The sequence below is a fragment of the Cyprinus carpio genome, chromosome B8, assembly GCF_018340385.1.
Source record: "Cyprinus carpio isolate SPL01 chromosome B8, ASM1834038v1, whole genome shotgun sequence".
Classification (NCBI taxonomy): domain Eukaryota; kingdom Metazoa; phylum Chordata; class Actinopteri; order Cypriniformes; family Cyprinidae; genus Cyprinus; species Cyprinus carpio.
In genome coordinates, this window is record NC_056604.1 from 27364378 (window position 1) to 27392091 (window position 27714).

At 36.8% G+C, this 27714-nt stretch overlaps 2 protein-coding genes across 4 annotated transcripts in view; both read left to right on the forward strand.

Annotated features, from left to right (window-relative positions):
* LOC109046364 (serine/threonine-protein kinase mTOR-like) overlaps positions 1 to 17206 on the forward strand; it is a 44224-nt gene extending 27018 nt beyond the window's left edge. The window contains exons 11-12 of the mRNA XM_042730359.1: positions 16750 to 16836; positions 17052 to 17206. Coding sequence (XP_042586293.1) covers positions 16750 to 16836; positions 17052 to 17081 — 117 coding nt within the window. The 3' untranslated portion in view covers positions 17082 to 17206. The remainder of the gene's footprint in view (positions 1 to 16749; positions 16837 to 17051) is intronic.
* A 436-nt stretch (positions 17207 to 17642) lies between these two features.
* Positions 17643 to 27714, forward strand: part of LOC109078812 (serine/threonine-protein kinase mTOR-like) — a 94837-nt gene continuing 84765 nt past the window's right edge. For 2 of the 3 annotated variants that reach the window (XR_006155482.1, XM_042730363.1), the window contains exons 1-2: positions 17643 to 17676; positions 25960 to 26072. Coding sequence is in view for 1 of the 3 variants with exons in the window: in XM_042730362.1 (XP_042586296.1) it covers positions 17671 to 17676; positions 25960 to 26072 (119 nt within the window). In the remaining 2 variants the exon portion in view is untranslated. The remainder of the gene's footprint in view (positions 17677 to 25959; positions 26073 to 27714) is intronic. The other variant, XM_042730362.1, reaches the window with a different exon arrangement.

Sequence of the window (27714 nt, forward strand, 5' to 3'; positions counted from 1 at the left end):
CAAAAGAATGGTGTGGTCAATAGTGTATAGCACTAAGATCCAATAGCACTAATAGAGAGATACAACCACGATCAGATGATAAGAGCAGGTCATTTGTAACTTGAGGATACTACCTTTTCTAGTATCTTGGACAGAAAAGGGAGATTCGAGATCGGTCTATAATTAACTAGTTCTTTGGGGTCAAGTTGTGGTTTTTTGATGAGAGGCTTAATAACAGCCAGTTTGAAGGTTTTGGGGACATACCCTAATAACAATGAGAAATTCATAATAGTCAGAAGAGGATCTATGACTCCTGGAAGCACCACTTTTAGGAGCTTAGATGGAATAGGGTCTAACATACATGTTGTTGGTTTAGATGATTTAACAAGTTTATACAATTCTTCCTCTCATATAGTACAGAATGAGTGGAACTGTTCCTCAGGGGATCTATAGTCTGATGCGATACTGTAGCTGATGGCTGCATGGTTACAATTTTATCTCTAATACTATCGACTTTAGAATTAAAGTAGTTCATAAAGTCATTACTGCTGTGATGTTGAGAAATGTCAACACTTGTTGATGCTTTATTTTTCGTTAATTTAGCCACTGTATTGAATAAATACCTGGGGTTATGTTTGTTTTCTTCTAAAAGAGACGAAAAAGTAATCAGATTTAGCAGTTTTTAATGCTTTTCTGTAGGATAGGTTACTTTCCCTCCAAGCAATACGAAATACCTCTAATTTTGTTTTCCTCCAGCTGCGCTCCATTTTCCAGGCTGCTCTCTTTAGGGTGCGAGTGTGCTCATTATACTATGGTGTCAGACTGTTTTCCTTAACCTTCCTTAAGCATAAAAGAGCAACTGTATTTAAAATGCTAGAAAAGAGAGTCCATAGTTTCTGTTACATCATCAAGTTGTTCTGAGGTTTTGGATATGCTAAGGAATTGGGATACATCAGGAAGATTACTTAAAAAGCAGTCTTTTGTGGTAGAAGTGATGGTTCTACCATACTTGTAACAAGAAGTAGAATTTACAGTTTTAGCTATATGAAGTTTGCACAAAACTAAATAATGATCTGAGATATCATCGCTTGGCTGCATAATTTCAATATCATCAACATCCATTCCATACTATATTAAATCTAGAGTATGATTTCGACAATGAGTAGGTCCCGAGATGTGTTGTCTAACCCCAATAGAGTTCAGAATGTCTATAAATGCTGATCCCAATGCATCTTTTTCATTATCAACATGGATATTAAAATCACCAACAATTAAAACTTTATCTGCAGCCTCGGATGTAAAATCAGCAAACTCTTTAATAAGGTCTGTATGGTGCCCTGGTGGCCTGTATACAGTAGCCAGTACTAACATCACAGGGGATTTATCATTAACATTTGTTTCTCTGGATAATGTTATATGAAGCACCAATACTTCAAACAAGTTATACTTGAAGCCTGCCCTCTGAGAAATCCAGAAAACATTCTTATAAATTGAAGCAACAACTCCCACTTTACCTTTTGGACATGGCTCATGTTTGTAATAGTGATAGTGGGGTGTAGACTCATTTAAAATAATGTAATCATCAGGTTTTAGCCAGGTTTCTGTCAAACAGAGTGCATCTAGATTATGATCAGTGATCATATTATTTACAAAAAGTGCTTTCGTAGAAATGGACCTGATATTCAATAAGCCAAGCTTTATCATTTGTTTATCCGTATTGCATCTGTTTTTTATTTGTTGAACCTCAATTAAATTGTTGCTCTTAAATTGGTTTGGACGTTTTTTGTATTTTCTAGCCTGGGGAACAGACACAGTCTCTATAGTGTGATATCTAGGTGAAAGAGTCTCTATGTGCTGAGAATTAACTGACTTCTGTGACGTGAGGCGGCTAGCAGACGATCGGTTTAGCCAGTCTGTATGCTTCCTGACCTGGGCCCCAGTTAGTCAAGTACAAACTCTAAGACTATGTGCCATATTTCTAGAGAGAAGAGCGGCACCACACCAGGAGGGATGAAGACCATCTCTTTTCAACAGGTCAGGTCTGCCCCAAAAGCTTGTCCAATTGTCTATGAAACCTATGTTATTCTGCGGGCACCACTTAGACATCCAGCCATTGAGTGATGACAATCTGCTATGCATCTCATCACCACGGTAAGCAGGGAGGGGACCAGAGCATATTACAGTGTCTGACATCATGCTTTCAAATTCACACACCTCTTTAATGTTATTTTTAGTGATCTCCGACTGGCGATGTCGAACATCATTAGCGCCGGCGTGAATAACAATCTTACTGTATTTACGTTTAGCATTAGCCAGCTCTTTTAAATTTGCTAAGATGTCAGGCGCTCTGGCTCCCATGTCAGATATTACAGTATCGTATCAAAATAGAGATATTTATGAAAACACTACCATGTAGTTTGTTTCTCCAAGCTTTGAGTCCATAAATTATGCTGAGCTCCCTCACTGTCTGATCAGCTCTTCACCTGCCACAGCAGCGGCTTTTCCCAGTTCAGATATCAGGGCTGTTATTGGTCCCTTTACGATATCTTTATTTGCTACTGAAGTGCAGTCAAAGGTTTGAATATTAATTCAAATTGTGGGCGTACTCTGTAACGAACTATGATTTAAAAATAACGAAGTAGATTATTTTGCTTAATTTGTACTTAAGTACAAGTAAAAGTATAGCTTTAAAAATATAGTACAAGTTTTAAAAGTAAAAAGTACAAGTACCCAAAAAAACTACTTAATTACAGTAACGTGAGTAGTTGTAATTCGTTACCTCCACCACTGCCTTTCATGCAGTGTGTAATGTAGCTGTATGTGAATGTAAACGATCTGCAAAGTTGTAAAGCTGAAAGTGCACGATAAATAAAGTTCTACCAGAAAGACTCAGGAGGTGAAGACGAAATGCAAAAGTATTTATTTACAAAACCAATACAAAAAGAACAAAATTATTTTGGCGTAGGCCCCATCCCTGCTGAAGACTAAGGCAGGGTGGCGCATACCCCAAAAGAAAGAAGAAAATTAGATACCCACCAGATGAAGTACTTCTTACAAGATCCTAGAACATATGGACTTAAGAAACAATAAGTTTTAATCAGTCATAATTAAAGTGATTATTAAAGCATTTAAGAATGCCAGACAGTGATAGAGGCCACCATAGGCCAGGTAGTCATAGAGGCCAAGAAAGGCTGGATATTGATAGAGACCACGATAGGCCAGATAGAGCCACGATAGGCTGGATAGAGGGCACGATAGGCCAGACAGTGATAGAGGCCAAGAAAGGCTGGATATTGATAGAGACCACGATAGGCTGGATAGAGCCATGATAGGCTGGATAGAGCCACGATAGGCTGGATAGAGGCCACGGTAGGCCAGACAGTGATAGAGGCCAGATAGGCCATACTGAGAGTTAGCCACGATTAGTCTTGTGTAGCCAGACCTTCAGACTGTAGGTTTGGAATTCATTGGCCAAGCCCCGCCCATGAGGACGTTTGACCGACATGTCAAACAACCAGTTACGGTTCGTTTTGTTCATAGTCACGTTTCGAGGCGTGGAAATGTCACCACAATAACATACTGGTGTGTAAAACTTTTTGACATTAAAGATTCTATGCCGTGAACTTTAATTTCACATACTTTTAAAAATCCAGCGTTTAGCTGATCCTGATAAGCACTCACAGTTTTAAACATGGGGACCTTCTTCATTTGTAGGGGGGTTTGGCACCACGGTAATCTTTGTTTCCAGCGGAACATTAAAAAACGTGACACGCGTCTCGCAGAACTCCTGTAGAATTTAACCTATCCGATGTCGACTTCAACACTCCTGAAGTTTTTCCACTTTTATGTCCCATATGCATCAGATGTTTAGCCAACGGACCATGGGCTTGACGTCTAAGGCTGAGACTAGGCCACAGAAAAGCCCCCGGCGGGCCTCAGTGGGAACGGCCCCGGCAGGCCACAATGGGAACGGACCCGATAGGCCATAAAGAAAAGCCGCGAAGACCGCAGAGAAAAGGCCTAGCTAGGCCACAAATGGAGATGCCCAAATGGGCCATAGTGAGAAAGCCAAGAGGCCGTAGAATGAAATGCCTCAGTATGCACAAAGAGGAAGGCCAAGTAATTAGACCACGGTGGAAAACACCACGAGATGGGTTACAGTGGCGAAGGCCACGAAAGACAGGCCACAGAAAGAAAGGCCAAGTTAAGCCACAGTAAATCATAGAGGTTGTTGAGAGTAATATTAAGAGGTTTTGTACCACCACCATTAATTGCATATAGATTACCTTGAGGACAACTTGATATTCCTTGAAATGTTTAGTGGTTCAGGTCTAATGTGGGATTCAAATGCGAAGGATGACCATCTTCCCAGTAGCTTGATATCTGATGTTTGAACTCCAAGTTCAGCAGCAGTAGTGGCTGGTGTATGGAAGCAGTGACAGACCGCAGCTTCTAAAGGTGACTACATGGAGCTGAACCAGCTGCAGAGAGATAGGCTGTGAGAGAACGGCTACAAGAGGCCGTAGAGAGTATAGCTGCTAAGGCCATGACGGTAGCCTGCGAGAGGCGGTGAAAGAGTAGATGAAAGTGAAAAAAAGTGACGTGACATTCAGCCAAGTATGGTGACCACCACTATTTGCTCTGCATTTAACCCATCCGAAGTGCACACACATTTACTTTAACCCGGAGCAGTGGGCAGCCATTTTATGCTGCGGCGCCCGGGGAGCAGTTGGGGTTTTTTTTTTGAAGTCTGGAAGTGACTGGAGAGAAACTGTGCATACATAATTCCTGGCCGGCCCGAGACTCGAATCACAACCCTTCGAATGACTAACCATTAGGCCACGACTTCCCAGATGTAATGAATAGGTGTGAATGACACCAGTATTTGCCACATTACTTTAAACCATTTAACATATTTATAAAGACAGACTGTATGAGCCATCTAATGACAGGCCACATCATGCAAAGACAGCGTAGTTCATGAGAAAAGCCATCACAGGCCAATTTTGTAAAGGACAATAATAGTCACTTACCTGAAGGTCACAATAGGCCAAATTGAGCAAAGGCCGCTATAGGGCGAGTAATGTGGAGCCTCGATAGGCCATGTCAAGTGAAGGCCTGAAGGGCTGCAAATACATTGATAGGCAACGTACATTTCTATAAACTATGTGATGTGAAAGCCTTGTGTGTAGATGACCATGATAGGCCATTGTATGTGAAAAACCATGATAAACTGTACATGGGGAGCATGTGAGAAGTAATCACCACCAGTAGTTTGCTAAGAGTATTATACTGTACCTTGAGCATTACGTGAAATAGTTTAGAGTCTGATCTTGACGGACAACCGATGAAGACGATCATGTACATAGCAGCTTGATTGGAGTTTACAGGAATTCTAAACCACCGCACTGAGTAAGAAAGGTCATTAGTTTAGGTTAATTGATAGAGTTAGAATTAGGGTTCTAGCAGCGACTTTAGAGCATATACACAGATACACAATTCTTTAGGCTAGACTTCTGCGCACGCTTGATAAAACTCCATATAACTGCCGGAACCTGCAGAGGAAACCTTTCCCCCCCAAAAAAATAGAAAATGAGCCAGATCAGCATGACCATAAAAATAGATACTCAATGTTAAGCGAAGTCCCCGATAGGCTGTGACGTGAAGGCCATGATAGGCCAAACTTCATAAACAGTAATGGACAAACATACCTGATGACAGTCCGTGTAATGTGAAGGCAGCAACAGCCAGGTAAGACCAAACAAGCCTTGATTATAACTTAAAGTTCGCGTGAAATTAAAATTGACTTTACTATCGCACATGGCTAGTATTGATGTAAACAATCTGTGCAAGTTAATCCGCTGAAAAAGAAAAATAATCGTCTTTGTAATCCTTAATCAAAATCTGAACATTTACTTCCGCTCTGGAATGGCATTCCTTTTCTAATGACGTCAGTTTGACTGCATGGGCAGAATATCCTTAAACACACCCCTCCAGCCATTAGTTTGCGATGAGTGAAAGACAGAGACCAGGAGCGCAAACAAAAACCATGCCCTCTATTCAATATTCTGTTTCAGCTGGAAATACGTCACAACACTGAAATAAAGTCAGCAGCGACTTCCGGTTCACGTGGACTTTAAAGATGAGCCAAATCTTACCTAGAATTCAAATGGAAGATGACCATATACATCAGCTTGATAGAGCCTGCATTCATAATTGCGCCAGTCCAGAGAGTGACCTGTGTAAAGATGAGGTGAGAGCCATGGTTCTCTGCATCTGCAGCCATGGAATTCCCACAAAGCTTGATAGACTACATTTAACCATGGGAACCCGACGAGTGAACCCTTGCAGAAGGATAAGAATGCATTACATTTAACAATGATGCCTTAATAGCCAATTAAACTTCAGTAGCTATTGAATCCTGTAAAAGCATAAAGAAAGCCCTTACACAAAGATTTTTGTATAACTTTATAGCAGATGTTATGTGATGAGTGAGCATACACTGTCCAGGACATTAAAGTCACAGAGCACAAACTAAATTAACAGAATAGTAGTAATTATAACCTCCAGGTCCAAACTTTGACGAAGTTTTAGGAGGAAATCCGGAGAGGAAGTCATCTATAGATAGGAAGTACATAAAAACATCAGACTATAGAAAGGCCTTAATGAGTGCAAGCTCCAAGATGGAATACTTTAATTCTCACCATACAGAAAGAGCGCCAGCTAGTTATTTATCAGAGCAAAGTAATGCCACATAGCTAAGCTAGAGTTAATCGCCTTAAATATGTCCTGAGAATAGTAAAAGAATACGGATTGGACGAAAGTATGATAAAATGCTTAGTTAGTCAATATATTGTGTATTGGGAACACTTTAGTGTTTGAGGATACAAGAAAAGGTGTCCGTTTACGTTCATGCTCTTATTCAGAGGACGCTCATGCAGAAATAGACAGCGAGGACCTCTTTGCAGAAATGATCTATGCAACAGGAGACTTAAGTTGTAATACTTACCCCATTCCAGTACAAGGCATTCAGGAATTATTGTAGATAGACGCAAATGAAACAATGACTGAATAAACAAAGACAAAAGCATATGATTAAGACAAAAAATACTTTACGGTGTGCTAGACATAACATATTTTTCAGAAAGGAATAATGTGAGCAACGATCTTTATCAGTAGGCTAAAAAGATAAGCTTTTAATAACGAGCCTCAAAATGCCTCATTACAAAAGAGTTGTTCCAAACATTGAATATATTGGTTTGATGAATATCATGATCATGCAGTGCTAGTCTGCTAAATAAACAATCATGCAACACCAAGCGCTTTATCTTAAATGTTTGAGTAAATAACCTTGCAGAGAATAAAATTTATGCACAAGCGCCACAAGTGCATAAAACAAAAATGATACTTATAAAGGTCTTCCTAAGTCTTCCTAGTAGAACTTGGGCTGACGCTTCAATTTATTGCCTCCCAAAATAAAGAATCGACTCTGTAGATGAGTCATTAGTAATTCGAATCCCACTTCTGTGACGGCTACACGTCACGGGGTAACACATTTGCATAATGTGCACCTATATGTACAACTGCTTCTCGATCTCGGGGAGTTCAACGCAAGATTCACAAAATTGTTGTTGAAAGATGGATCAGTATCCTGTTTATTTGGACCAACTGCTCCACTGAATCACAACCTGTAATGCAGCCCCTGTATATACACGAATGAAGCTCAAAATAAATAAGTACGATTTAAATAACAAAGTGGGGTCTGTATTTGTATGTTTTATTTTGAAAAGCATGACAATATAACATTGAGATTACATAAAAAAGTTTTTACTGATAAATTAATTAACAGATTTAAGAGCATTAGCAAAACTGAAGGTGTCAGAATAAACACTAAAAGTGAATGAAATGTGAATCTGGCCAATTGTGAAACAAACATCATCATCTGAGCTTATGTGGCCACTCTGGAGAAGTTGCACAGAATGAGCAGCTCTCAAATTGTTTTTAGCAGTACTTAGAGGCATATGTCACTGTGACGTCACCGCTGTCTCAAGTCGGACAAAATATTTAACAGCATACACTGCTTCAAATCAGATGCCAATCAGTCCACGCAGCACCACAGTCGAACACATCTATTTACTTTTGACTGTCTTGACATTTATGTCTGCCTTAAAAATATTCTGTAGTTTCATGAGCAAAGATAGAAGATTGGGAAGGTCATTAAAGCTTCTTATGTCTTTACCTCTGGTCTATTATCAGAGTCCACCAGCTCATACCTTCATCTACTGTTATGCAGCAGAGAGAATTAATAGTTTTAACAGCAGGGCCTCATAAAGAAGCGTGCTGCAGGAAGTGTGGATATCTCCCGAGTGATGCATTAGGGATAAAGTACAGGTTACCGTCTGGGGCAACTCTGTCTGGGTCTGCACTTTTTCTTTACTCCCACTTTGAGAAAACTCTCCTTACAGGCAGAGAACTGCCTGCGGGCCCTCTTATTGCAATAGTAGAGCAATGGGAAGTTTTATGAGATGAAGGTGAGCTCTGTGAGTGATGTTAATGGTGAACAGAAAAAAAGTGTGTACGTAGCTGTCAGGATCTTGAATCATTTTGGTCAGTAACTTTCTTAGAAGAATTTTATTACTGGTATTTTATTTCTTTAATACAAAGGCATTATATGAGACTCATGTGAGGACAGATGAAAACTGAGACAGACTGAATCCATAAGAACTTTGGCAGCCTTTCTAAAATGATTGGAGAAATCTATTTGCGAAGCTACAGTACTGTGAAACATTTAACCACTTGTGTAAAAATGATGTAAAGATGTTTTGAAAAATAATGTTTTTACTTCTATTAACTTAAATATTCTGTATGACCACCTTCTGCCTTAAAACAGCTTTTGTTCAAGGTACATTTGCAGTTTTTAAGGTAGCTTTACAGGTAGATTACTGCAAATCATCTTGGAAATGTTACCATTTCTTTTGAATTTAGTCTATCACAGTCTTTTCATATACTGACTCGACTGACTAGTACTGGAAAGACTGTCAGAATATTTATTTATTTATTTTGTATTATATTCTGCCCAGATCGAGGGAAGACTGCATATTTTAAGCTAACAAAACATCGTGAGAAGCATATGGTTCTGTAGATTACCATAATAGTCCTAATAAGTGTGGAGTTTTCTTTGCAGCTGGCTTGACGGGAGTTCAGCACTCTGTGTCTTGTTTTTAATGCACAGTGTATTTTTAATAGTTTTTTAAAGAGTCTGTCTGTTGCATTCATTTCCGTCTTTGATGCACGCTCTCTAAAGCGAATGAGTGAGTGGTCACAGGAGACACATGTTAACAACAGGTAGAAACAGCAACGTGTCTTGGCTGACCACTTGTGATCAGATCTCCGACAATTCATATGAATACCAGGTGGAAACAGGTCCTTAGACACCCCGCTGTCTGCCACTGTAAACCAGATGAAAGGACTTGAAACCCTTAAGTTCAGGCAAACAATTCCAGATCGCCTGTTAACCCCACATTTAAAGGCACATATATTTTAGGGCACGGCCTGCTGTGTATGGGTAACAGATGACTGCATTACGTCATTCAGATATACACACTCACACACAGATATAGTTTGTTTTTGACTGAGGTATGTGTGGTAGAGTTTTATGACTGTAGGAAGCGGTCAGTAGCAGGCGGTGTCACAAAGTGTAGGCCTACTGTAGTAAATCCTGCAATTTGCTAACTCCTCTGATATCTTCATGTGTTTTTGCTTCCTTAAATTACTTTTTAAAAGGTGTTGGGAACATGGGGCAGTACCCTTTCAAAAAATACACATTCGTACCTTATTTACCTCTGAAGGGTGCATTTTAGTTCCTTAAAGGAGATATATTATGCCCCTTTTACAATATGTAATATAAGTCAGACCCATAGACTCCCCATGTTAAAACGCCCAACTTTACAGCAGAAAAAAAAACATGTTTACAGCCTGGTTCAAAAATTGATTTTGGTCTATATAGCTAATTTTGCCCATCATGACAACTGTGAGGGGGGTGTTTTTTTTTTTTTTTAGAAATCATCCGTTTAAATTAAATTAAGCCTTAAAGTTCTGCATAATTAAGGGCGTGGCCACTTGAGTGACAGGTGGATTGCCACTGCTGACACTGCCGTCGCGCTAGGTGGGTGTGGCTTCAGCAACTAGCTCCCGCCTTTTTGCCCATTTTCGATTATCCAGGCGTGACGTGTGATGACGCGCTGCCAAGATTCTCTTCAGGAATCTACGGATGACGTCACGGACACTACATCCATGTTTTTATACAGTCTATGGCTTGGACCTGCTAAAAACATCTGTTCTGTTTCTGATTATCATGTTTATTGTGCTGAAATCATGCGTTTTAAACCATATTAGTTTAAACTTCTGAAATATGGTTTTCTGAGTGCACATGGACAGAAAGCAGCTGTCACAGCATGTGAGTACTAAACTAAGTTCTCATTTACAGACAAGTTTACGTTAAAAACACATGAGTAACAAAAACAGTCAGATATGTCTGTGAAGGTAAACAGATGGGAAATAAATTGCATGTTTATATTATACATCTGTGTGGCAGCAGCAATATACAGTAAATAAATCAATAAATCCACTGCTCTCTTGTCTCTTCTGAGGCTGGGATTCTAAATAGTGTTCTGTGCTTGTCAGTGTAGCCAAAGAAAGAATAGTTAGCATGTTTTGCTCAAACTTTCACCATGGCATTAGAGCTGGTACACTGTTGTCGCTTGCGAAATCAAAATGATGGTGCTGTGGGTGAAATTTGCAGATTAAGAGGTGGTAATATTATAATTAGATCCCTTTGCAACATCACTAGGGGAGCGAAATCAGATGTGCTCGTTTTATCAGATGCTTGCAGAAAAAGGCTTACCTAAACAAAGTTACTGGGGGTTAATCTTTTTTATGTTTCCTTGCTTGGTAGATGCACCGGGGACCTGATTATAGCACTTAAAACCTGGAAAAGTCAGATTTTCATGATATGTCACTTTTAAAGATATTAAGTGTACCTTTTGTTCCTTTTTGTGTATGGTTGTATGAGTGTATTACTTTACTAATTTCACAGTTGTATTTCAAACGTAAGGTACACAAACAAAAAAACACCCACATTAAAGGCTTAATATTCTTTCTGCAAAATATAATGACTTCTGTCACATTTGACGTTTCAGCTGACTACAGTACCAGTGAGATGCTGGTCAACATGGGCAGTCTTCCACTAGACGAGTTTTATCCAGCAGTTGCCATAGTAACTCTGATGCGCATCCTGCGTGACCCGTTGCTGTCCAACCATCACACCATGGTTGTGCAGGCTGTCACCTTCATCTTCAAATCACTCGGACTGAAATGTGTGCAGTTCCTGCCTCAAGTTATGCCCACCTTTCTCAACGTCATCAGAGTGTGTGATGCCAGCATCAGAGAGGTACGCTGCTATCACAGAAATGAGGTAGTACTTTCTTCAAAAATGATTTTAAATAGAATGTTAAAACATAAATCAGATGAAAGCCAGAGTGCACAAAAATACTTGTTGATGCTTTGCCAATGCATTGCAACACTTAACCTGTTTTTTTCAATTTATGAGGTGTATTGTCTAAGTGAGAATAAATCAGTAAGGTTTGACCAGGTTTCCGTAGAAGTATTCAAGTTTATTCGATGTTAGGCTAGGTCAACAGAATTTTTGGCATATTGTAAATTACAAAAAAAAAAAAAAAAACCTGTTGTTTGACTTGTTCTTTCTTTAAAAAAGTACAAAATAAAAAAATATAGCTGCAAGCAGCGATTACCGGGGTTCAAGCACTTTAAGGCCTTTGAGGTGGTCTTGGCCAACCTGGATGTATGGCTGACAGTTAAACACATCCAAAATGGAGAATAGGCTCACAGACACACACACACACACACACACACATCTGGCAAAATTGTAAAAACTTATATGTCTGTATGAACAAAATGGTAAACTTTGACTCAGTGAGATTTAAAATGTTAACAGTGATTTTATAATGTTTAAGCATGAATCCATAAGTAAACCTATGTACAGTACTGGTTTAGAGTTTAAAAAGCCCATTAGTGGTCTTTCGCTGCCATCTAGTGGTTATAAATTGCAATTTCTCATACAACACTGTGTTTTTAACCTTTATAACTATTATAGTGTTATGCTTGTTTAAAATGTAATTATGCATCAATTTACACAGTTTTGAGAATTTGTCAGCTTTCTTTTAGTATTAACCCTCTGAAGTCGATTAACACGGATACGCGTTTTGAGGAATTTTCTACTGATAACCCCGGAAAGAACTTAAATTACACTTTCAGTTTTGATCGTACAGATAAGAGCAATACATCATTCGAATCTGTAAAGGGTCTACTTTTATTTGTATCCACACATAATAACAACAAAACTTTGTGCAATAAAGAAAACAATGTGCGCTGTCTGCAGCCTTGGTCTGCGGTGATCTTTATTTAGAAACGCGTCATTAAAATGAACTGTAACTCATTGAATACTCAACACAGAGACATGAGAAATATATCTATAGAAAGCTTGACATGTCTACTTTTAAACTAAGCAAGTGCTACCAAAAACAAATATTCTGTGGTAAAGTAATCCATATGAAAACAACGCGATGTCCGTCTTTCACGTCTCCCTTCATTATATCTAATGCGACCATGCCCACACGCAGAGCGCGCTATTGTTTAACTGTTTAACTGCACTCGTAAGTGAACCTCAAGTTATTTTGTGGGATAATTAAATATATTCTAAATAAACTACAAACCTAAAAATATATACATTTATTTTGTCCTCACATTCTTTCTTGTAAATCTTCCCTCTCAGTCACATACCTGCCTGAAAGGCTCATTATGCAGCTCATTATGTGGGTCTTTGTCTTCTCAGGTGTGAATCACACAAATATGCCTAGAGAATAGTACTGCAGGTTTTATTTTATTTTTTTAAATTTTGAGTTAAAAACTTAGTACTAGTTCACAAAAGTAGGTTTTTGAAATAATCTTGAATACTTAAAAAACAGTTTGATTGACAGCAGTGATCCATGAGGCAAAGTTGTTCAGAATGAGGAGATATGTCATAAGATATGCAGATCTAGTGTTTGTGTGAATATATGAGTTTTTTTTTTTTTTTTTGCAATTTGAGGCAATTTACCATAGAAATTTTGTTTTTGAAGCCCTTTTAACTATTATAGTGTCACGCTATACATAGCGCTATGATCCAATCTCCATGAAACTTTGCATACTTGTTACGAGTCAGCTGACACATGTTTTCACCAAGTTTCATAAAGTTTTGAGTTTTTGTTTAGGTTTTAAAGGCTTTTGGGTATATCTGGCCAAACCCCTTTTCTAAATGACCCGGTTATAAGTAACCAAAGGACAAAATTCAATTTTTTTTTATAGTTATTGATGTAGAGAGTCCAGAGAATATTACTGTAGTGGTTTGATCGAGGTTGAGCAAAAAACATAGGACTAGTTCTCAAAAGTAGCTTTTTTAAGTAAACAGTTTTATTGACAACATTGGTCCCAGAGGCAAAGTTGTTCAGCATGAGGAGGTCTATCTTATTATATGAAGATGTAGTGTATGTATGAATACATGAACTTTTTTTGTACAATTTAATTCTGTTATAAGTGAAATGTTGTGTTTTTGGAGACTTTTTTTACTGTCATAGCGCCACCTATGGTCCGATATTCATTAAACCTTGTATGCTTGTTAAGAGACATCAGACAGGTTTTCACAGTTTCGTAAAGTTTTCAATGTTTTTGTTTAGGTTTTATAGGCATTTGGGTATATTTGGCCACTCCCCTTCTCTAAATGACACCGTTAAAAGTAACTGAAGGACAAAATATATATTTTTTTTTGATAATTACTAATCTAGAGGGTCCAGAGAATTGTGCTGCAGTAGTTTGATCAAGATTGAGCAAAAAACCTAGGACTAGTTTGCAAAAGTAGGTTTTTAACATAATTGAGAATATATAATGAACAATTTGATTGACAGCAATGGTTCTTTAGACAAAGATGCTTGACTTGAGGAGATCTATCAAATGATATGCATATTGTGTTGATGTGTGAAAAATCGTGCAATATACAATCGTTTATGCACTTGAAAACACAATTTCGCCCCCCAGTGGCTGATTTCTTTCAAAATTCTTACAGACCTTTAGGGCCATGAGTCGAACATGCCCACCGAGTTTCGTTCCGATCGACCTCTGTTAACCCTGTAGGTGCTTAAATTATTTGGCCAATTGCGGCCCTGTTTTTTTGTGATGCGCAAATGTCCTCATACTTGTGCCCCTTCAGACAAAGACACTGCATACCAATTTTCAAGCCGATCGGACCAACGGTTGCCTAGTTATAGACATTTATGTTTTTTCTGTCTTATATGCATTAATTAACATTTGGCTAACGTTAGCATAGATACATTTTGGTGTACTGTTTTGCGCAAAAAGCGAAATTTCAATTTTTTTTTTTTTGATAATTATTGATAATCAGTGTCCAGAGAATATTTCTGCAGTGGTTTGGTTCAGATCGGGCGAAAAACCTAGCACTAGTTTGTAAAAGTAGGTTTCAGATAAAACTCAGTTTTGTGGATATAAAGTGCGTAGTAGAGAAAATCTGGCTCCATACACTTTTGTTCATGTTGACCCAAAGATTGCAACGATGTAAAGTTTTTGAGTTTACAACAAATGGTGTACGAGCTGGGGCCAAAAATGTCAGAAATTTTAGTTTTTTTGCGATGTAGTGCCCCCTTTGACAGATTGGGGTGAGACTTTGTCAACCTCTCCCCAAATCTCTATGATCTGGCCAAGTTTCAAGTCTCTAGGCCTTACAGTTTGGTCTGTACCATCAGTTTTAGGGTGGAAGAATAATAAAAATAAAAATCTTTACAATTACAAGAGGGTTTCAGCACTAAGTGAAAGTGATTTTTTAGGTGAATTAGTTTTGAAGGATTTATATGCAGAAATGTGAAGATTATAATTTCATAACTATGTAATTCTTCTGTTAAAACTTGTGAATTATTTGAGCTATAAAGCTGTTTAAATTAAAATCGGTTGACCTGAATTTGAATATGGAAGTTTTGTCCCAACAAAATTAAAATCAAATGCTTAAATGATCAGATTATAAATGAAATACTTCTAGCTCATCAAAAAAAAAAAAAAAACCTTAAATGCAGCTTCATTTCCTTATTTGGATAAGCATAACCCGCAACAAAAATAAATGTAAATAATATATTTTGATGACTTGGATTGCAATTTAAACTTAGTCTTATCTAGACCAAAACTCCTCCTATATCTACCTATATTTATCTATACATCCTACTTCTATCTCAAGCCATACCTTGAGGTTATTTTCACTTATGGCTTGGATAATTAAAAACACCAGTCATCATATTTAGCATACATGAGTATCATGATGTTTATGTAAAATGCTAAAACAGCAGCAACTTGATTAATTTGTTGAAAACAAGCTACCAAAAATTCTTCTAGCAGTGCCTTACAACATAGTTGCATTTTTATTAGTCTTTCTCTGACTTTTTGTTTTCAATCTTGAAACTATTCAAAATTTTATACAAGGCTTAGTCAAAACAACTACAAATGTTTATCTTGTGAAACTTGAAACAAATTAGTTTGATATTTCATTTTCATTATCAGTTCAATATAAACCTGTCAGTTAAACTGTTAATCAGTTCTCAAATGATAAATCAAATGCTGAAATTGGCATTGCAATAGACAAATCACACAAACAAACATGGGCTGGTGGTATATAACTTCTGAGGATCAATCGTTTACCCACTTGCTTTGCTGCTTCAGAAGTCAGTATCTACTGTCATGTTATTTAACTGCATACCATGATGCTTTGTGCAGCTAGTAATTGTTTCCTGTAATTAGTGCATTATCACTTCTAACATTCCCCCAAATTAACCACAGTCATCTAAAATAATTAAAAACATTAAGTGCAACCAGCATTGTCCAGTTTACACACTCTTATGAGCTGGGTTTCACAAGCTTTCTCAAAAGCTTACAAGCTTGTTAGTTTTATGTGAAGTTCTAGGGTTTGTAAATAATTGGTAATGTAAAATTTCTCAAACTTTAAATTTTATTAAACCATCATATTAGCTTTGTGTCAAGCTCCAGCAGACTCCATATAAAGAAGCAACTGTGAAGTAGTCTAAATGAAATAAGAAACTAGATTCTGCTTCATAGAGAACATTCAGGATTAATTAAGTATGTAGTCTACATAGAAATATTGTTGGTCTTCTTTAATTGGGAAAAATGAATAACATTGAAAATCCATTGCACTGCCTCAGTGTCGGTGCCCCGTGGGGCCCTGCTCCAGCCACTTTGGTCCCTGTGCCCCCCACCTTGCAGATTCTACCAGTTTGATTGATGCCTCAGGGACATCTCATTTGAATTTAATTTAACAATTGCATTGTCTGTTTCAGCAATTTGATTTGTGATTAGTTTTAAACAGTTAATCAGTTGAACGCTGGATTGATGAATAAAATATCACATTGCATTTAATTTTATTTCTCAAATGAGTAAATAAAGTTTCATTTAACATTTGATTCATCATTTTTGCTACCATTTTGAAATTTGTATTTATTATTTGATCATTGGATTTAATTTTAAATCCAATGAACCTACATCAAATCAAGTTTCATGTACAGACATCTTTTTTTTTTCTTCACCTCTCCTGTCATCTCTATTTCTATGCATCTTTCTCTTATTTTCTTCTCTTTTTTTCTTTAGTTTCTTTTCCAGCAGATGGGTATGGTTGTGTGCTTTGTCAAGATCCACATCCAGCCATACATGGATGATATCTTCACACTGATCCGGGTGAGACTTATTCACACATCTTGCTGATTCTCATCTGAAACAAAGTATTAGGCCACAAAGACAAAAATGTGCACTTAGTTGATACCCTTAAAAATGCTTGTTAAAATTTTTTTTGTCTTTTCTTTTTTGTGCTTAAAGTCAGGGGATGTTAGTCCCATTGAGTGGACTAGACAAAGACTTATTTCTTTTGTTTTAATCCTTGTGTTACCCTGCAGCCTGAAATGGGTACCTCAAAACCCAAATAAAACTGCTGGCAGGTCCTTGTGTCTTTGACACTTTGTCCTTTTGTGGCTCTCTTAGTACTCAACCAGCAGAGAATATTGGCTGCTTTATGAAGGTGCTTAATTCACTCTTTCCGCTTGCATCATCACTACTTCCAATTCAAGATTTTTTTCGTTGCTTTTCATCACCACCGATGAACTTGACATTGACTGTAATTAAATTATTTGTTACTATTAATTTGGTAATTAATTTATTTTCATTTGTATTATTTTATTTAATGTGCATACTGTTTGTAATGAGTAGCTGTGCAAGATAGCATGTACAACAGAGTTTGAGTGTTTTGTTTGTATAAATAGTATTTTATTATTAAAAATACAAAAAAAAAAATCAGTAAAAAATTGGATTGGATTGGATTGTAGGGAACACTGCAATACTGTGTTTTCTCTTCTGCAGGAATACTGGATCCAAATAACCCCATGCAGAACACCATTGTTTTACTGATCGAGCCGATTGTGGTAGCTCTAGGCAGAGAATTCAAACTCTATCTGCCACAGCTCATCCCACATATGCTGTGTCTTCATGCATGACAACAGCCCTGGACGTAGCATCACTATGAAGGTATATGCATGCTCGGATGTAAGTGTTAAAGTAGCACTTTTAACAAGGATTGCTGGAAAATCAGACTCGCTGCAGACTGGTCAAATGCAACAGCCAGCATGAACCACCAACAATGTAAAAATCACGAGGTAGTCTGACAGCGTTGCATTTAGCTGGTTAGCCTCTGGTCTGCCTGTATGCATTCATGTGTTTTGGAAGAGGCATGGCTTTGCAGGGAGGATGGAATTATTCCTTCAAAGATAGTAGAGCTGAAGATCTTTGCCCGAACCCGACGGGACCCGATGGGACCCGACGGGTTCGGTCGGGTTCGGGCTTAATTTGTTTCATCATACGCGGGCTCGGGCCGGGCTCGGGCTTGCGCTCCGGTTTGCGAGGTAAACGAGCGGTCATGTGATGTGTTCCGATTAGCGCGAGAAAGATGCGAAAATGGATGCTGAGTAGGTATAACGGAGGCTTGCCTCTGGCGATTACGTTTTGGTTGCACCAGCAACTAAAGCAAAGTCTGAGGTGTGGAAAAGTTTTGACCATGTTTATAATGAGAATAATGAGTGAATAATGACGCACCATCAGTGAGCGCAGGAATGTGCTGAAGCCATCTACAGTGGATTCAATAATTTTCCTCCACAAAAACATGTAGGATTAGCCAAATCTCTGTGAGTAAAGGTTTTCAAATGATAACTAAATATTCATTAAGTTTAAAAATGCATAATGTGGACAGAGTATATACGCTAATGTTGGCATTATTCTTTTATTAAATGTCAGCTGATAGTGGCGAAGCAAATCCGGCGGAGCCTTTATCTTAATTTCGTTATTGCCAAATACCCATCTTAATTTAAAATCTATCTTAATTTAATTTATTAAAAAATACTCGTTTTTATTGGTGCGTTGGTCTATTTATAGGCTAAATGAGCCTATGCCTATTTAGAGTGCTGAGATGTTAAGATGTTACAGAGGACTTATTTTATTTCTTTATTCCAACTTCCAAGTGGTCTAGTCTACGTTAGTTATGAATACAGGTCCTTCTCAAAAAATTAGCATATTGTGAAAAAGTTCATTATTTTCCATAATGTAATGATAAAAATTAAACTTTCATATATTTTAGATTCATTGCACACCAACTGAAATATTTCAGGTCTTTTATTGTTTTTAATACTGATGATTTTTGGCATACAGCTCATGAAAACCCAAAATTCCTATCTCAAAAAATTAGCATATCATGAAAAGGTTCTCTAAAACGAGCTATTAATCTAATCATCTGAATCAACTAATTAACTCTAAACATCTGCAAAAGATTCCTGAGGCTTTTTAAAAACTCCCAGCCTGGTTCATTACTCAAAACCGCAATCATGGGTAAGACTGCTGTCCAGAAGGCCATCATTGACACCCTCAAGCGAGAGGGTAAGACACAGAAAGAAATTTCTGAACGAATAGGCTGTTCCCAGAGTGCTGTATCAAGGGACCTCAGTGGGAAGTCTGTGGGAAGGAAAAAGTGTGGCAAAAAAAACGCTGCACAACGAGAAGAGGTGACCGGACCCTGAGGAAGATTGTGGAGAAGGACCGATTCCAGACCTTGGGGGACCTGCGGAAGCAGTGGACTGAGTCTGGAGTAGAAACATCCAGAGCCACCGTGCACAGGCGTGTGCTTTTGAACCAGAAACAGCGGCAGAAGCGCCTGACCTGGGCTACAGAGAAGCAGCACTGGACTGTTGCTCAGTGGTCCAAAGTACTTTTTTCCGGATGAAAGCAAATTTTGCATGTCATTCGGAAATCACGGTGCCAGAGTCTGGAGGAAAGACTGGGGAGAAGGAAATGCCAAAATGCCTGAAGTCCAGTGTCAAGTACCCACAGTCAGTGATGGTCTGGGGTGCCATGTCAGCTGCTGGTGTTGGTCCACTGTGTTTTATCAAGGGGCAGGGTCAATGCAGCTAGCTATCAGGAGATTTTGGAGCACTTCATGCTTCCATCTGCTGAAAAGCTTTATGGAGATGAGAGATTTCGTTTTTCAGCACGACCTGGCACCTGCTCACAGTGCCAAAACCACTGGTAAATGGTTTACTGACCATGGTATTACTGTGCTCAATTGGCCTGCCAACTCTCCTGACCTGAACCCCATAGAGAATCTGTGGGATATTGTGAAGAGAAAGTTGAGAGACGCAAGACCCAACACTCTGGATGAGCTTAAGGCCGCTATCGAAGCATCCTGGGCCTCCATAACACCTCAGCAGTGCCACAGGCTGATTGCCTCCATGCCACGCCGCATTGAAGCAGTCATTTCTGCAAAAGGATTCCCGACCAAGTATTGAGTGCATAACTGAACATAATTATTTGAAGGTTGACTTTTTTTGTATTAAAAACACTTTTCTTTTATTGGTCGGATGAAATATGCTAATTTTTTGAGATAGGAATCTTGGGTTTTCATGAGCTGTATGCCAAAATCATCAGTATTAAAACAATAAAAGACCTGAAATATTTCAGTTGGTGTGCAATGAATCTAAAATATATGAAAGTTTAGTTTTTATCATTACATTATGGAAAATAATGAACTTTTTCACAATATGCTAATTTTTTGAGAAGGACCTGTACATTATGTTAAAACATGTATAAATGACTCATTCTTGACAAAAGGCAAAAGAGCTGTGTGTGTTCGCACATTTGAATAATGTCGGGCTGTAAACGGGTTCGGGTTTTTAAAAAGCTGTCAATCAAAATGTACTTGTCGGGCTCGGGTCCTGTCGGGCCTAACTTTTAAGGCCCGATTACAGCTCTAAAAGATAGCTTAGATTATGGAAGAATATTTAGGGCAGTTTTCAAAAGGAATTGCAAATTCTATTTTCAGTTGCGTTTTCCACATGTGGATGCATAAATTGTGACATAATCTAAACGCAATTGCAAATCTTGCATTGCCATTTTTGAAATAGCCTACATATTTTCTGTTTTTTTTTTATGTTTTTGAATACCTTTAACTATTTCAGTGACTGTCGAATTAAGGTAGAATTGCACAGCTTGAAAATGAATTGATAATGATTTTTGTTGTTAATATTTTGATTGATTGACAACAAATTTAAGGTTTCACAGAGCTGTTTGCACTCACCAAAAGAATTGTCCATGAAGCTGTTGTTGAAAACGAGATACATTTAGAATCATTTTGAAACTGCATTGTGACTCCTTGGAAAAAACAAACAACAACAACAACAACAACAACAACAAAAAAAAACGTTTTCTGGGACTATAACTTTATCAGTATCATTATTAATATATTACAGTTATGATACTATGTGTAAACAACCAATGTGTATATATATACAAGGTCTGGAAGAGCTCAAGAGATTACACAGTGCTGTTTACAGTAATAATTTTAATCTTTTTTATAAATAAACATGCCTTAGATGGGCGTATTTGACTGTTGCACTGCGTTTCGCTGTGAGGTGAGTCACATCTCAAGATCCATTCTTCTTTTCCATTCTTCAGCAGCTCTGTATTGTATATTGGACATTGTATCATGGACAGTGTTCCTGTGGTTCAGTGGTAGAGCATTGCAAAAGGTTGTGGGTTCGATTGCCAGGAAACACGTTAGGTAAAAAATGTTAGCCTGAATGCACTGTAAGTCACTTTGGATAAAAGCGTCTGCTAAATGCATAAATGTAAAAAATGCATAAATGTAAATGTATATTATTGGGCAGCAACACTAATTTTTAAAAGCAAAACTGCATTCTTTGAGATCAGCCCCTACACATCTGTCACTCAGACGTAAAAATCTAAAGTGCTTCTGCTCATCCGGATGGATGAAGTAAACAGCACAGTGTTTAAAGATAATTGTCTATTGATGGACATCACAGAGTTTACCTATAGTTTACCTATATTTTGGTTCTAATGTGTCAATGGTATTTTAACGGTAGAAAGATAAAACACTGTTGCATGTGTGAATTGCACATTTGTGTTTTTACCGGAAAAGTGGATCTGGACGTTTTACAGTAATTTACCAAATTCAGAGTGTGAAAGAATCTCATGTCTGCTGTCTGTGACACCTGTTTCACATTATTTCAATATGTGCACCAAACATTTCCTAAAAACATGTAATGAATCAAGCTAATTTGCAGCAAATTACATATATAAATGTGTATTCCTGGCCAGACTGTGACCTGTGAAAATCCCCCTTCACACTTCAAAAGAAATTCTTTACAGAGCTCCTCAATCATCGCCAGTCTTAAGACCCTGACAGATGTGTGTAGCTACTGGCCAAACCCACATATCCCACTCATGTAATTCAGCCCTACATCCACATGAGTCCTCTCTCTCTGCCTCATAACCACCGTCTGCGTCACTGGGAACACTGAGGTCACCCTGAAGGAGCTCTTAAACTGCCTGCCAGTTGTTGCGGGACAGATAAGAAAACAAAAGCTCATTCATTCACGTGAGCTGTTCTGTCTAGGTTTCTCCAGAGCGTCTAAAACAAAAACATTTATTTAAAGGGGTGGTTGATTGCGATTTCACTTTTTCAATGTTAGTTAGTGTGCAGTGTTGCTGTTTGAGCATAAACAGTATCTACAAAATTGCAGCGCTGAAAGTTCAATGCAAACAGAGTTATAGTCTTTTAAAATTCTGCCAGTTTAATGCCTACAAAAACGGCTGGTAAGGAACTACAACGAGTTACTTCCCAGGTCCGATACGTCACAGACCCAGATAAACCCCACCACCGGGAACATGTAACGAAGGGGGTGAGGCCATGCTGTGCTGCTTTAGAGAAGAGGAAGAGAAAACAAGAGGTGCATGTAAAAATCTATTCATATATAAATTGCGATTCTAACAATTCTAATGGATTCACAAGTTTCAAAATCAAAGTTCTAAAGCAGCGACTCTTAATACTGTTCCTTGCATCGCTGTGCACATGCTCTGCATCCTCCCTCTCTCATTCAGATCATCAGATCAGCTCCAACAATCTGTTCCAATTAAACACTTATTTCCACATAGCAATGAGAAGTGTTATACATGGATACGCGTATGGTTGCTGTGCTGTATTAAAGCTTTAATCAGAATAAAACAGTATATTAAAAACTAACAGAAGCAGAAGCATTTACAAACAACAGCATATCTAAAAGTATGATACAAAAAAGAAACAAATATACCATTAAGAGCGGTGCTTGAGTGTGCCAGACGCACACTCGGCGGTTTAGTGAATCACAACACACTGAGCCAGCTAACCGATCTCAGCCCATTGTTTATTTCTGAGGGAGGGGCTTCATAAAAACAGGAAATATTCGAGGCATTTGTGAGAGGAGGGACAGAGCAGTGTAGAATAAAGGTAAATTATGTGAAAAATAATGTGTTTTTTAAAAGACAAAGCATGAACACGTTAGACTGCACCCCATAAACACAATCAAGCCTAGAAAAAAACAGTCAACCACCCATTTAAAAGATGGCCACCCCTGTAGCAATATCTCTCTAAAAAGTTTTTAAACTTTTTGCCACTTTGTTTTATTGATTGCATTTAGAAAAGTATTCTTGAGTCACATTTCATACTAATATAAAAATAGTGATAATAATCCATTTTTGCATAAATTAAGTCTGTTTTAGTTCTATGCAAGTAAGTTTATTTATTTATTTATATATTTTTTAGAGATGTCAGTCGATTAAATTTTTTTATTTAATTAATTACATGTATTACAATTAATTACATGTTTTGATCAATTTATCGCAATTAATGATCAATTAATCACAAAATAAATTTGACTGTGAAAATGCCCCCAAAAGATTATTTAAAATAAGAAAGTATCAGGTAAACATTACAAATTGTAGCTTTAGAAATATTTTATTTGATTTAAAAAAAAATAATAATAAAACATACCTTAAAATACCTTCTTTTATTTTCCACAAAAGAAAGGTTTGAAATGACATGAGGGTGAGTGAATGATGACAGAATTAAAAAAATTTGGGCAAACTATCCCTTTAATGTTTTTATTATTATTACTATTATGAATTAAATGATACTCTAAATAAGAAACTAAATCTGCCAGCAGGTGGCAGTAAATGTCTTCATTCGATTTGTTCAAATGGCTGATTCATTCAGGAATGAAGTAAACGGCTTTCTTTATGAATGGGGCTTTAAATCATTAATTCACATGATTCGTTCAAAACGCGGATTCATTCAGAAACTAAACACCGCTGTGTTGCTTGGAGATGCACAACAGTTCTGCTGTGGCTTTAAAGGTAAAAATATTAAATATAATTTTGTTTTTAAAATATAACACAATATCAACTTCTTATTTACTGAACTGTTGTATAAAATAACATTTAAACTCGTGATATTCGGGACAAAATCAGCGCTTGTGTAATAGCGTACTGCTCTCACTGCTCGTATGATATCGTTATTTTTTTTTTTTTTTTATAACTAATTAATTAAGTTAACGCGTTAAACTGACAGCTCTTATATTTATTTATTTATTGCATTGTAGTGTTCTAGTCACTTTACAGATTTACATCAAAGGAGAAAATGAGCCAAGCTTGTTATGTTTTGCTTGTGTGATGTTTGTGACTTGCCCTCCACTTAACCTCACTCACTAAATTATTATTTTTATTTATTTATTTTTTTATTTGTTTGTTTCTAATGTTGTCAAGCTTTTCTTTTAGCTTTTGTTGTATTCCTCATTTCTAAGTTGGATAATAGCCAAAGAAATACAAGACAAACACTTATCTTCAGCTAAAATGAGAGAAGCTTAATTTTTGTTCAATTTTAATAATAAAATTAGGCAAAAAAGATTAGTGTTTTTATTTATTTGTGACCCTGAATCACAAAACCAGTCTTAAGTAGCATAGATATATTTGTAGCAGTAGCAAAGTTCATGTTCCATGAAGATATTTTGTACATTTCCTACCGTAGATATATCAAAACTTTTCACTTTTCAGTAATGTACATTATTAAGGACTTCATTTGGACAACGCAATTTTAAAGGCAATTTTCTCAATATTTAGATTTTTTTGCACCCTCAGATTCCAGATTTTGAAATAGTTGTATCTCTGCCAAATATTGTCCTCCTAACAAACCATACATCAATGCTTATTGATTAAAAAGCTTATTTATTCAGCTTTCAGACGATGTATAAATCTCAATATTGAAAAATCTACCCTTTTGACTGGTTTTGCGGTCCAAGGTCACATTTATGATTAATGTGTTCATTGCTACATTTTTTTTTCTTTCTTTTTTTTATTTTTATAAATTGTCTATAATGTGCATGGGTCACTGTGTGCCAAGTGCTAAGTAGGGATATGCTGGTATCAAATTTTTCTGTTGCGATTAATTGATAATATTTTGTCACAATATGCGGTCTTATCACGGTATTGAAATTAAGTTTCAAAAAAGTGGTCATAATACAGTAAAACAGGTTAAATAACTTTTTTTAAAAACAATAAAGCAATACAAAAAAATATTTAAAGTTAAAAGTTTTACACCGATTAAAGTACAGAAGAACTTTAAAGACCCATAGGTATCACTTTACAATAAGACCTCATTAGTTAACCTTAGTTAATGCATTAACATTCACAATGAGCAATAGCTACATTTGCTACATTTGCTTGTTAAAAAATTCAAGTCTTAGCTCATTAAATAACAAAGTTGCAACTTTCAATTTTAACAATGTGTCATTAAATATTGGAATACCTAAGATTAATGAATGTTCAGAAGAATTTTTCATTGGCAGGTTGTTAACTAATGAAGCCCTAATGTAAAGTGTTAATGAACAATAAAGAATCAAAACACTTTCAAACAATATCTAGGGCATGTTGTAGTCCAGTTTAAAGTGGAAAAACTTTATGGAAATATATAAATATTATTTTATATTATTTAAATGTTTAGAAAGTAGCAGCTGCTTTTATTTATGGGGTTTCCAGGGTAAGGGCTGCATTTCCTGCAGTTTAGCGCCATCTGCTGTCAGAGAGTGAATGTGTCTCTCACGTGTTCCCCCATGTGCTTTTCATGCGTGCTTGTTTACATCAGAGCTCACATGCGTCTTTAAAGCAGCATACAGCGGTGTTGTGCATTTTGACCAATTGATGGAAAAGTATTCTTAAAATGCATTCCAAATTCTGAATAATTTGTAATATATAATTATTCTCGGTATTTAGAAGTGCCCACGATAACAATATTGTGCATATTCATTACCGTGATATATCGGCACATGTCTAGTGCTAAGCTGTAGCTCCGATTTGTTTAACAGGTTTTGGCAGAGGTGTACTGTTCTTGATGCACCACTTTCACAGTTTTCAGGCAAACTTCTTTCTTGTGTCTCCTAGCTGCTCATGGCCATCCAGCTGTTTGGAGCTAACCTGGATGACTACCTCCACCTACTGCTGCCACCCATAGTGAAACTGTTCGATGCCCCTGATGTCCCCCTGCCAGCCCGCAAGTCAGTATGAAAACTGCTGCTCTGATCAAGCTCCATAAGAAATACATTTCCTTTAAAACAAGTGTTATTCAAACCAGTGAATTAGTGAAAGTAAACATTAACTGTGTATAGCTGAAATACTTGCATGATAGGTGGATGACAGTTTTTATTTAATACTCTAGTCTAAACTTCTTATAAAAGAATATTTGCAGCTTTTGACCACTGAGTGGTGCTTTAACCACAAGTTATCAAACAAGCGCATCAAAGCACATTTTCGCAAAATAGCCGTCAGCTTTGCCTCACTGATGTGTTACATTTGATGGCTGCAGTCGGGGAAAATGTAAGAAAAACACTGTAGTTAAAATATTTAATATTCACAGATGAAAGTTTTGTACTTATGAAGTACTTATGTGAGTTTCTTAGAACAAATTCAAGCAGGATAAATGTCAAGCCTATGAGCCTGTGCTTATATTTTCTCTAAGCTACACAGTATTACACTTTATTTTAGATTTATACATTTAATGGGTGTGCAGTATTATTTATATAATATGAATTATGTGTTATATTATCCTAAAGAAATGGTGGTTTACTTTGCATCAGAGCATTAAATGTGGTAGCCTATTTTAGTGAGCTATGCTACATGGATTTATATGCAAAATGTCAAAACGTCAATATTCTCACATATTAGCCTATATTTGTCACAAATACATTTTTAATTTATATTTTAAAATTCCTTTAATAAAAAAGCATGCATTTTTGTCACACACACACTTTGTTATTCGTTACCTGTCCTTTATTTTGAGAGATAACTTTTTGGGAAAAAAAGATATCTGTCTGTACACTGATTAAGAAATTGATGCGTGTTTTATATATTATTTCCTTTATTTTAGTAAAACGTGAGGCACTGTATAATTTCGCTCCCATTATTTAGACCTAGTTAAAACAAGAAACGAATAAATTAAACCTGCACGATTTAGCTAAATCACTGAGACTCTAAAAAATGGACTGATTAATAAAACATCCTCACGTTTAAATTCAAGTTTTCTCATTATAATCACCAAAGTGCACACAATGTAAAAAAGAGCTTCATTAATTGACAACGTCAGTGATTTTAAAGGGAGCCTTCTTTACTTGCTTTCATACATTTTAAGTAAAAAAAAAAAAAATGCAGCTGCATTTAAATGCAGGAGTGTATTCTATTCCTTGAAATATCAGACTGCAAGATTTGAGCGGCGCACACAATGATGAGTGCGACGCGCAGTATTTATTCTTATTTGTCTACAAATTTTATCTTCATTACAGATCTTGTTTTATTTTGGATAATTGCATGTGAAAATTTTTTTTTTTACTTTGTAATGCACATGCAAAATGTGAAACTTCCATCTTATTCGCAGTCTATGGCATTTTATAATTATTTGTACAATAATATTTAACTTAACCTGCTTTATATCTTTATTTAATGCAAAAGATATTTATTAAAACAAGTTTATAAGAGTCATGCATCTGTTTAATCTTGATCAAGACAACTAATGATCAATGAATTGAAGCAGCACCTGCCGTTAGATCATTTTAAAACATCAAATAGCCTTCAATTTACAGGTTATAACTGCATCTGTCTCGGTTGTAGACTTGTGAAGATTTATTTTTAATGAGGATCCCATAC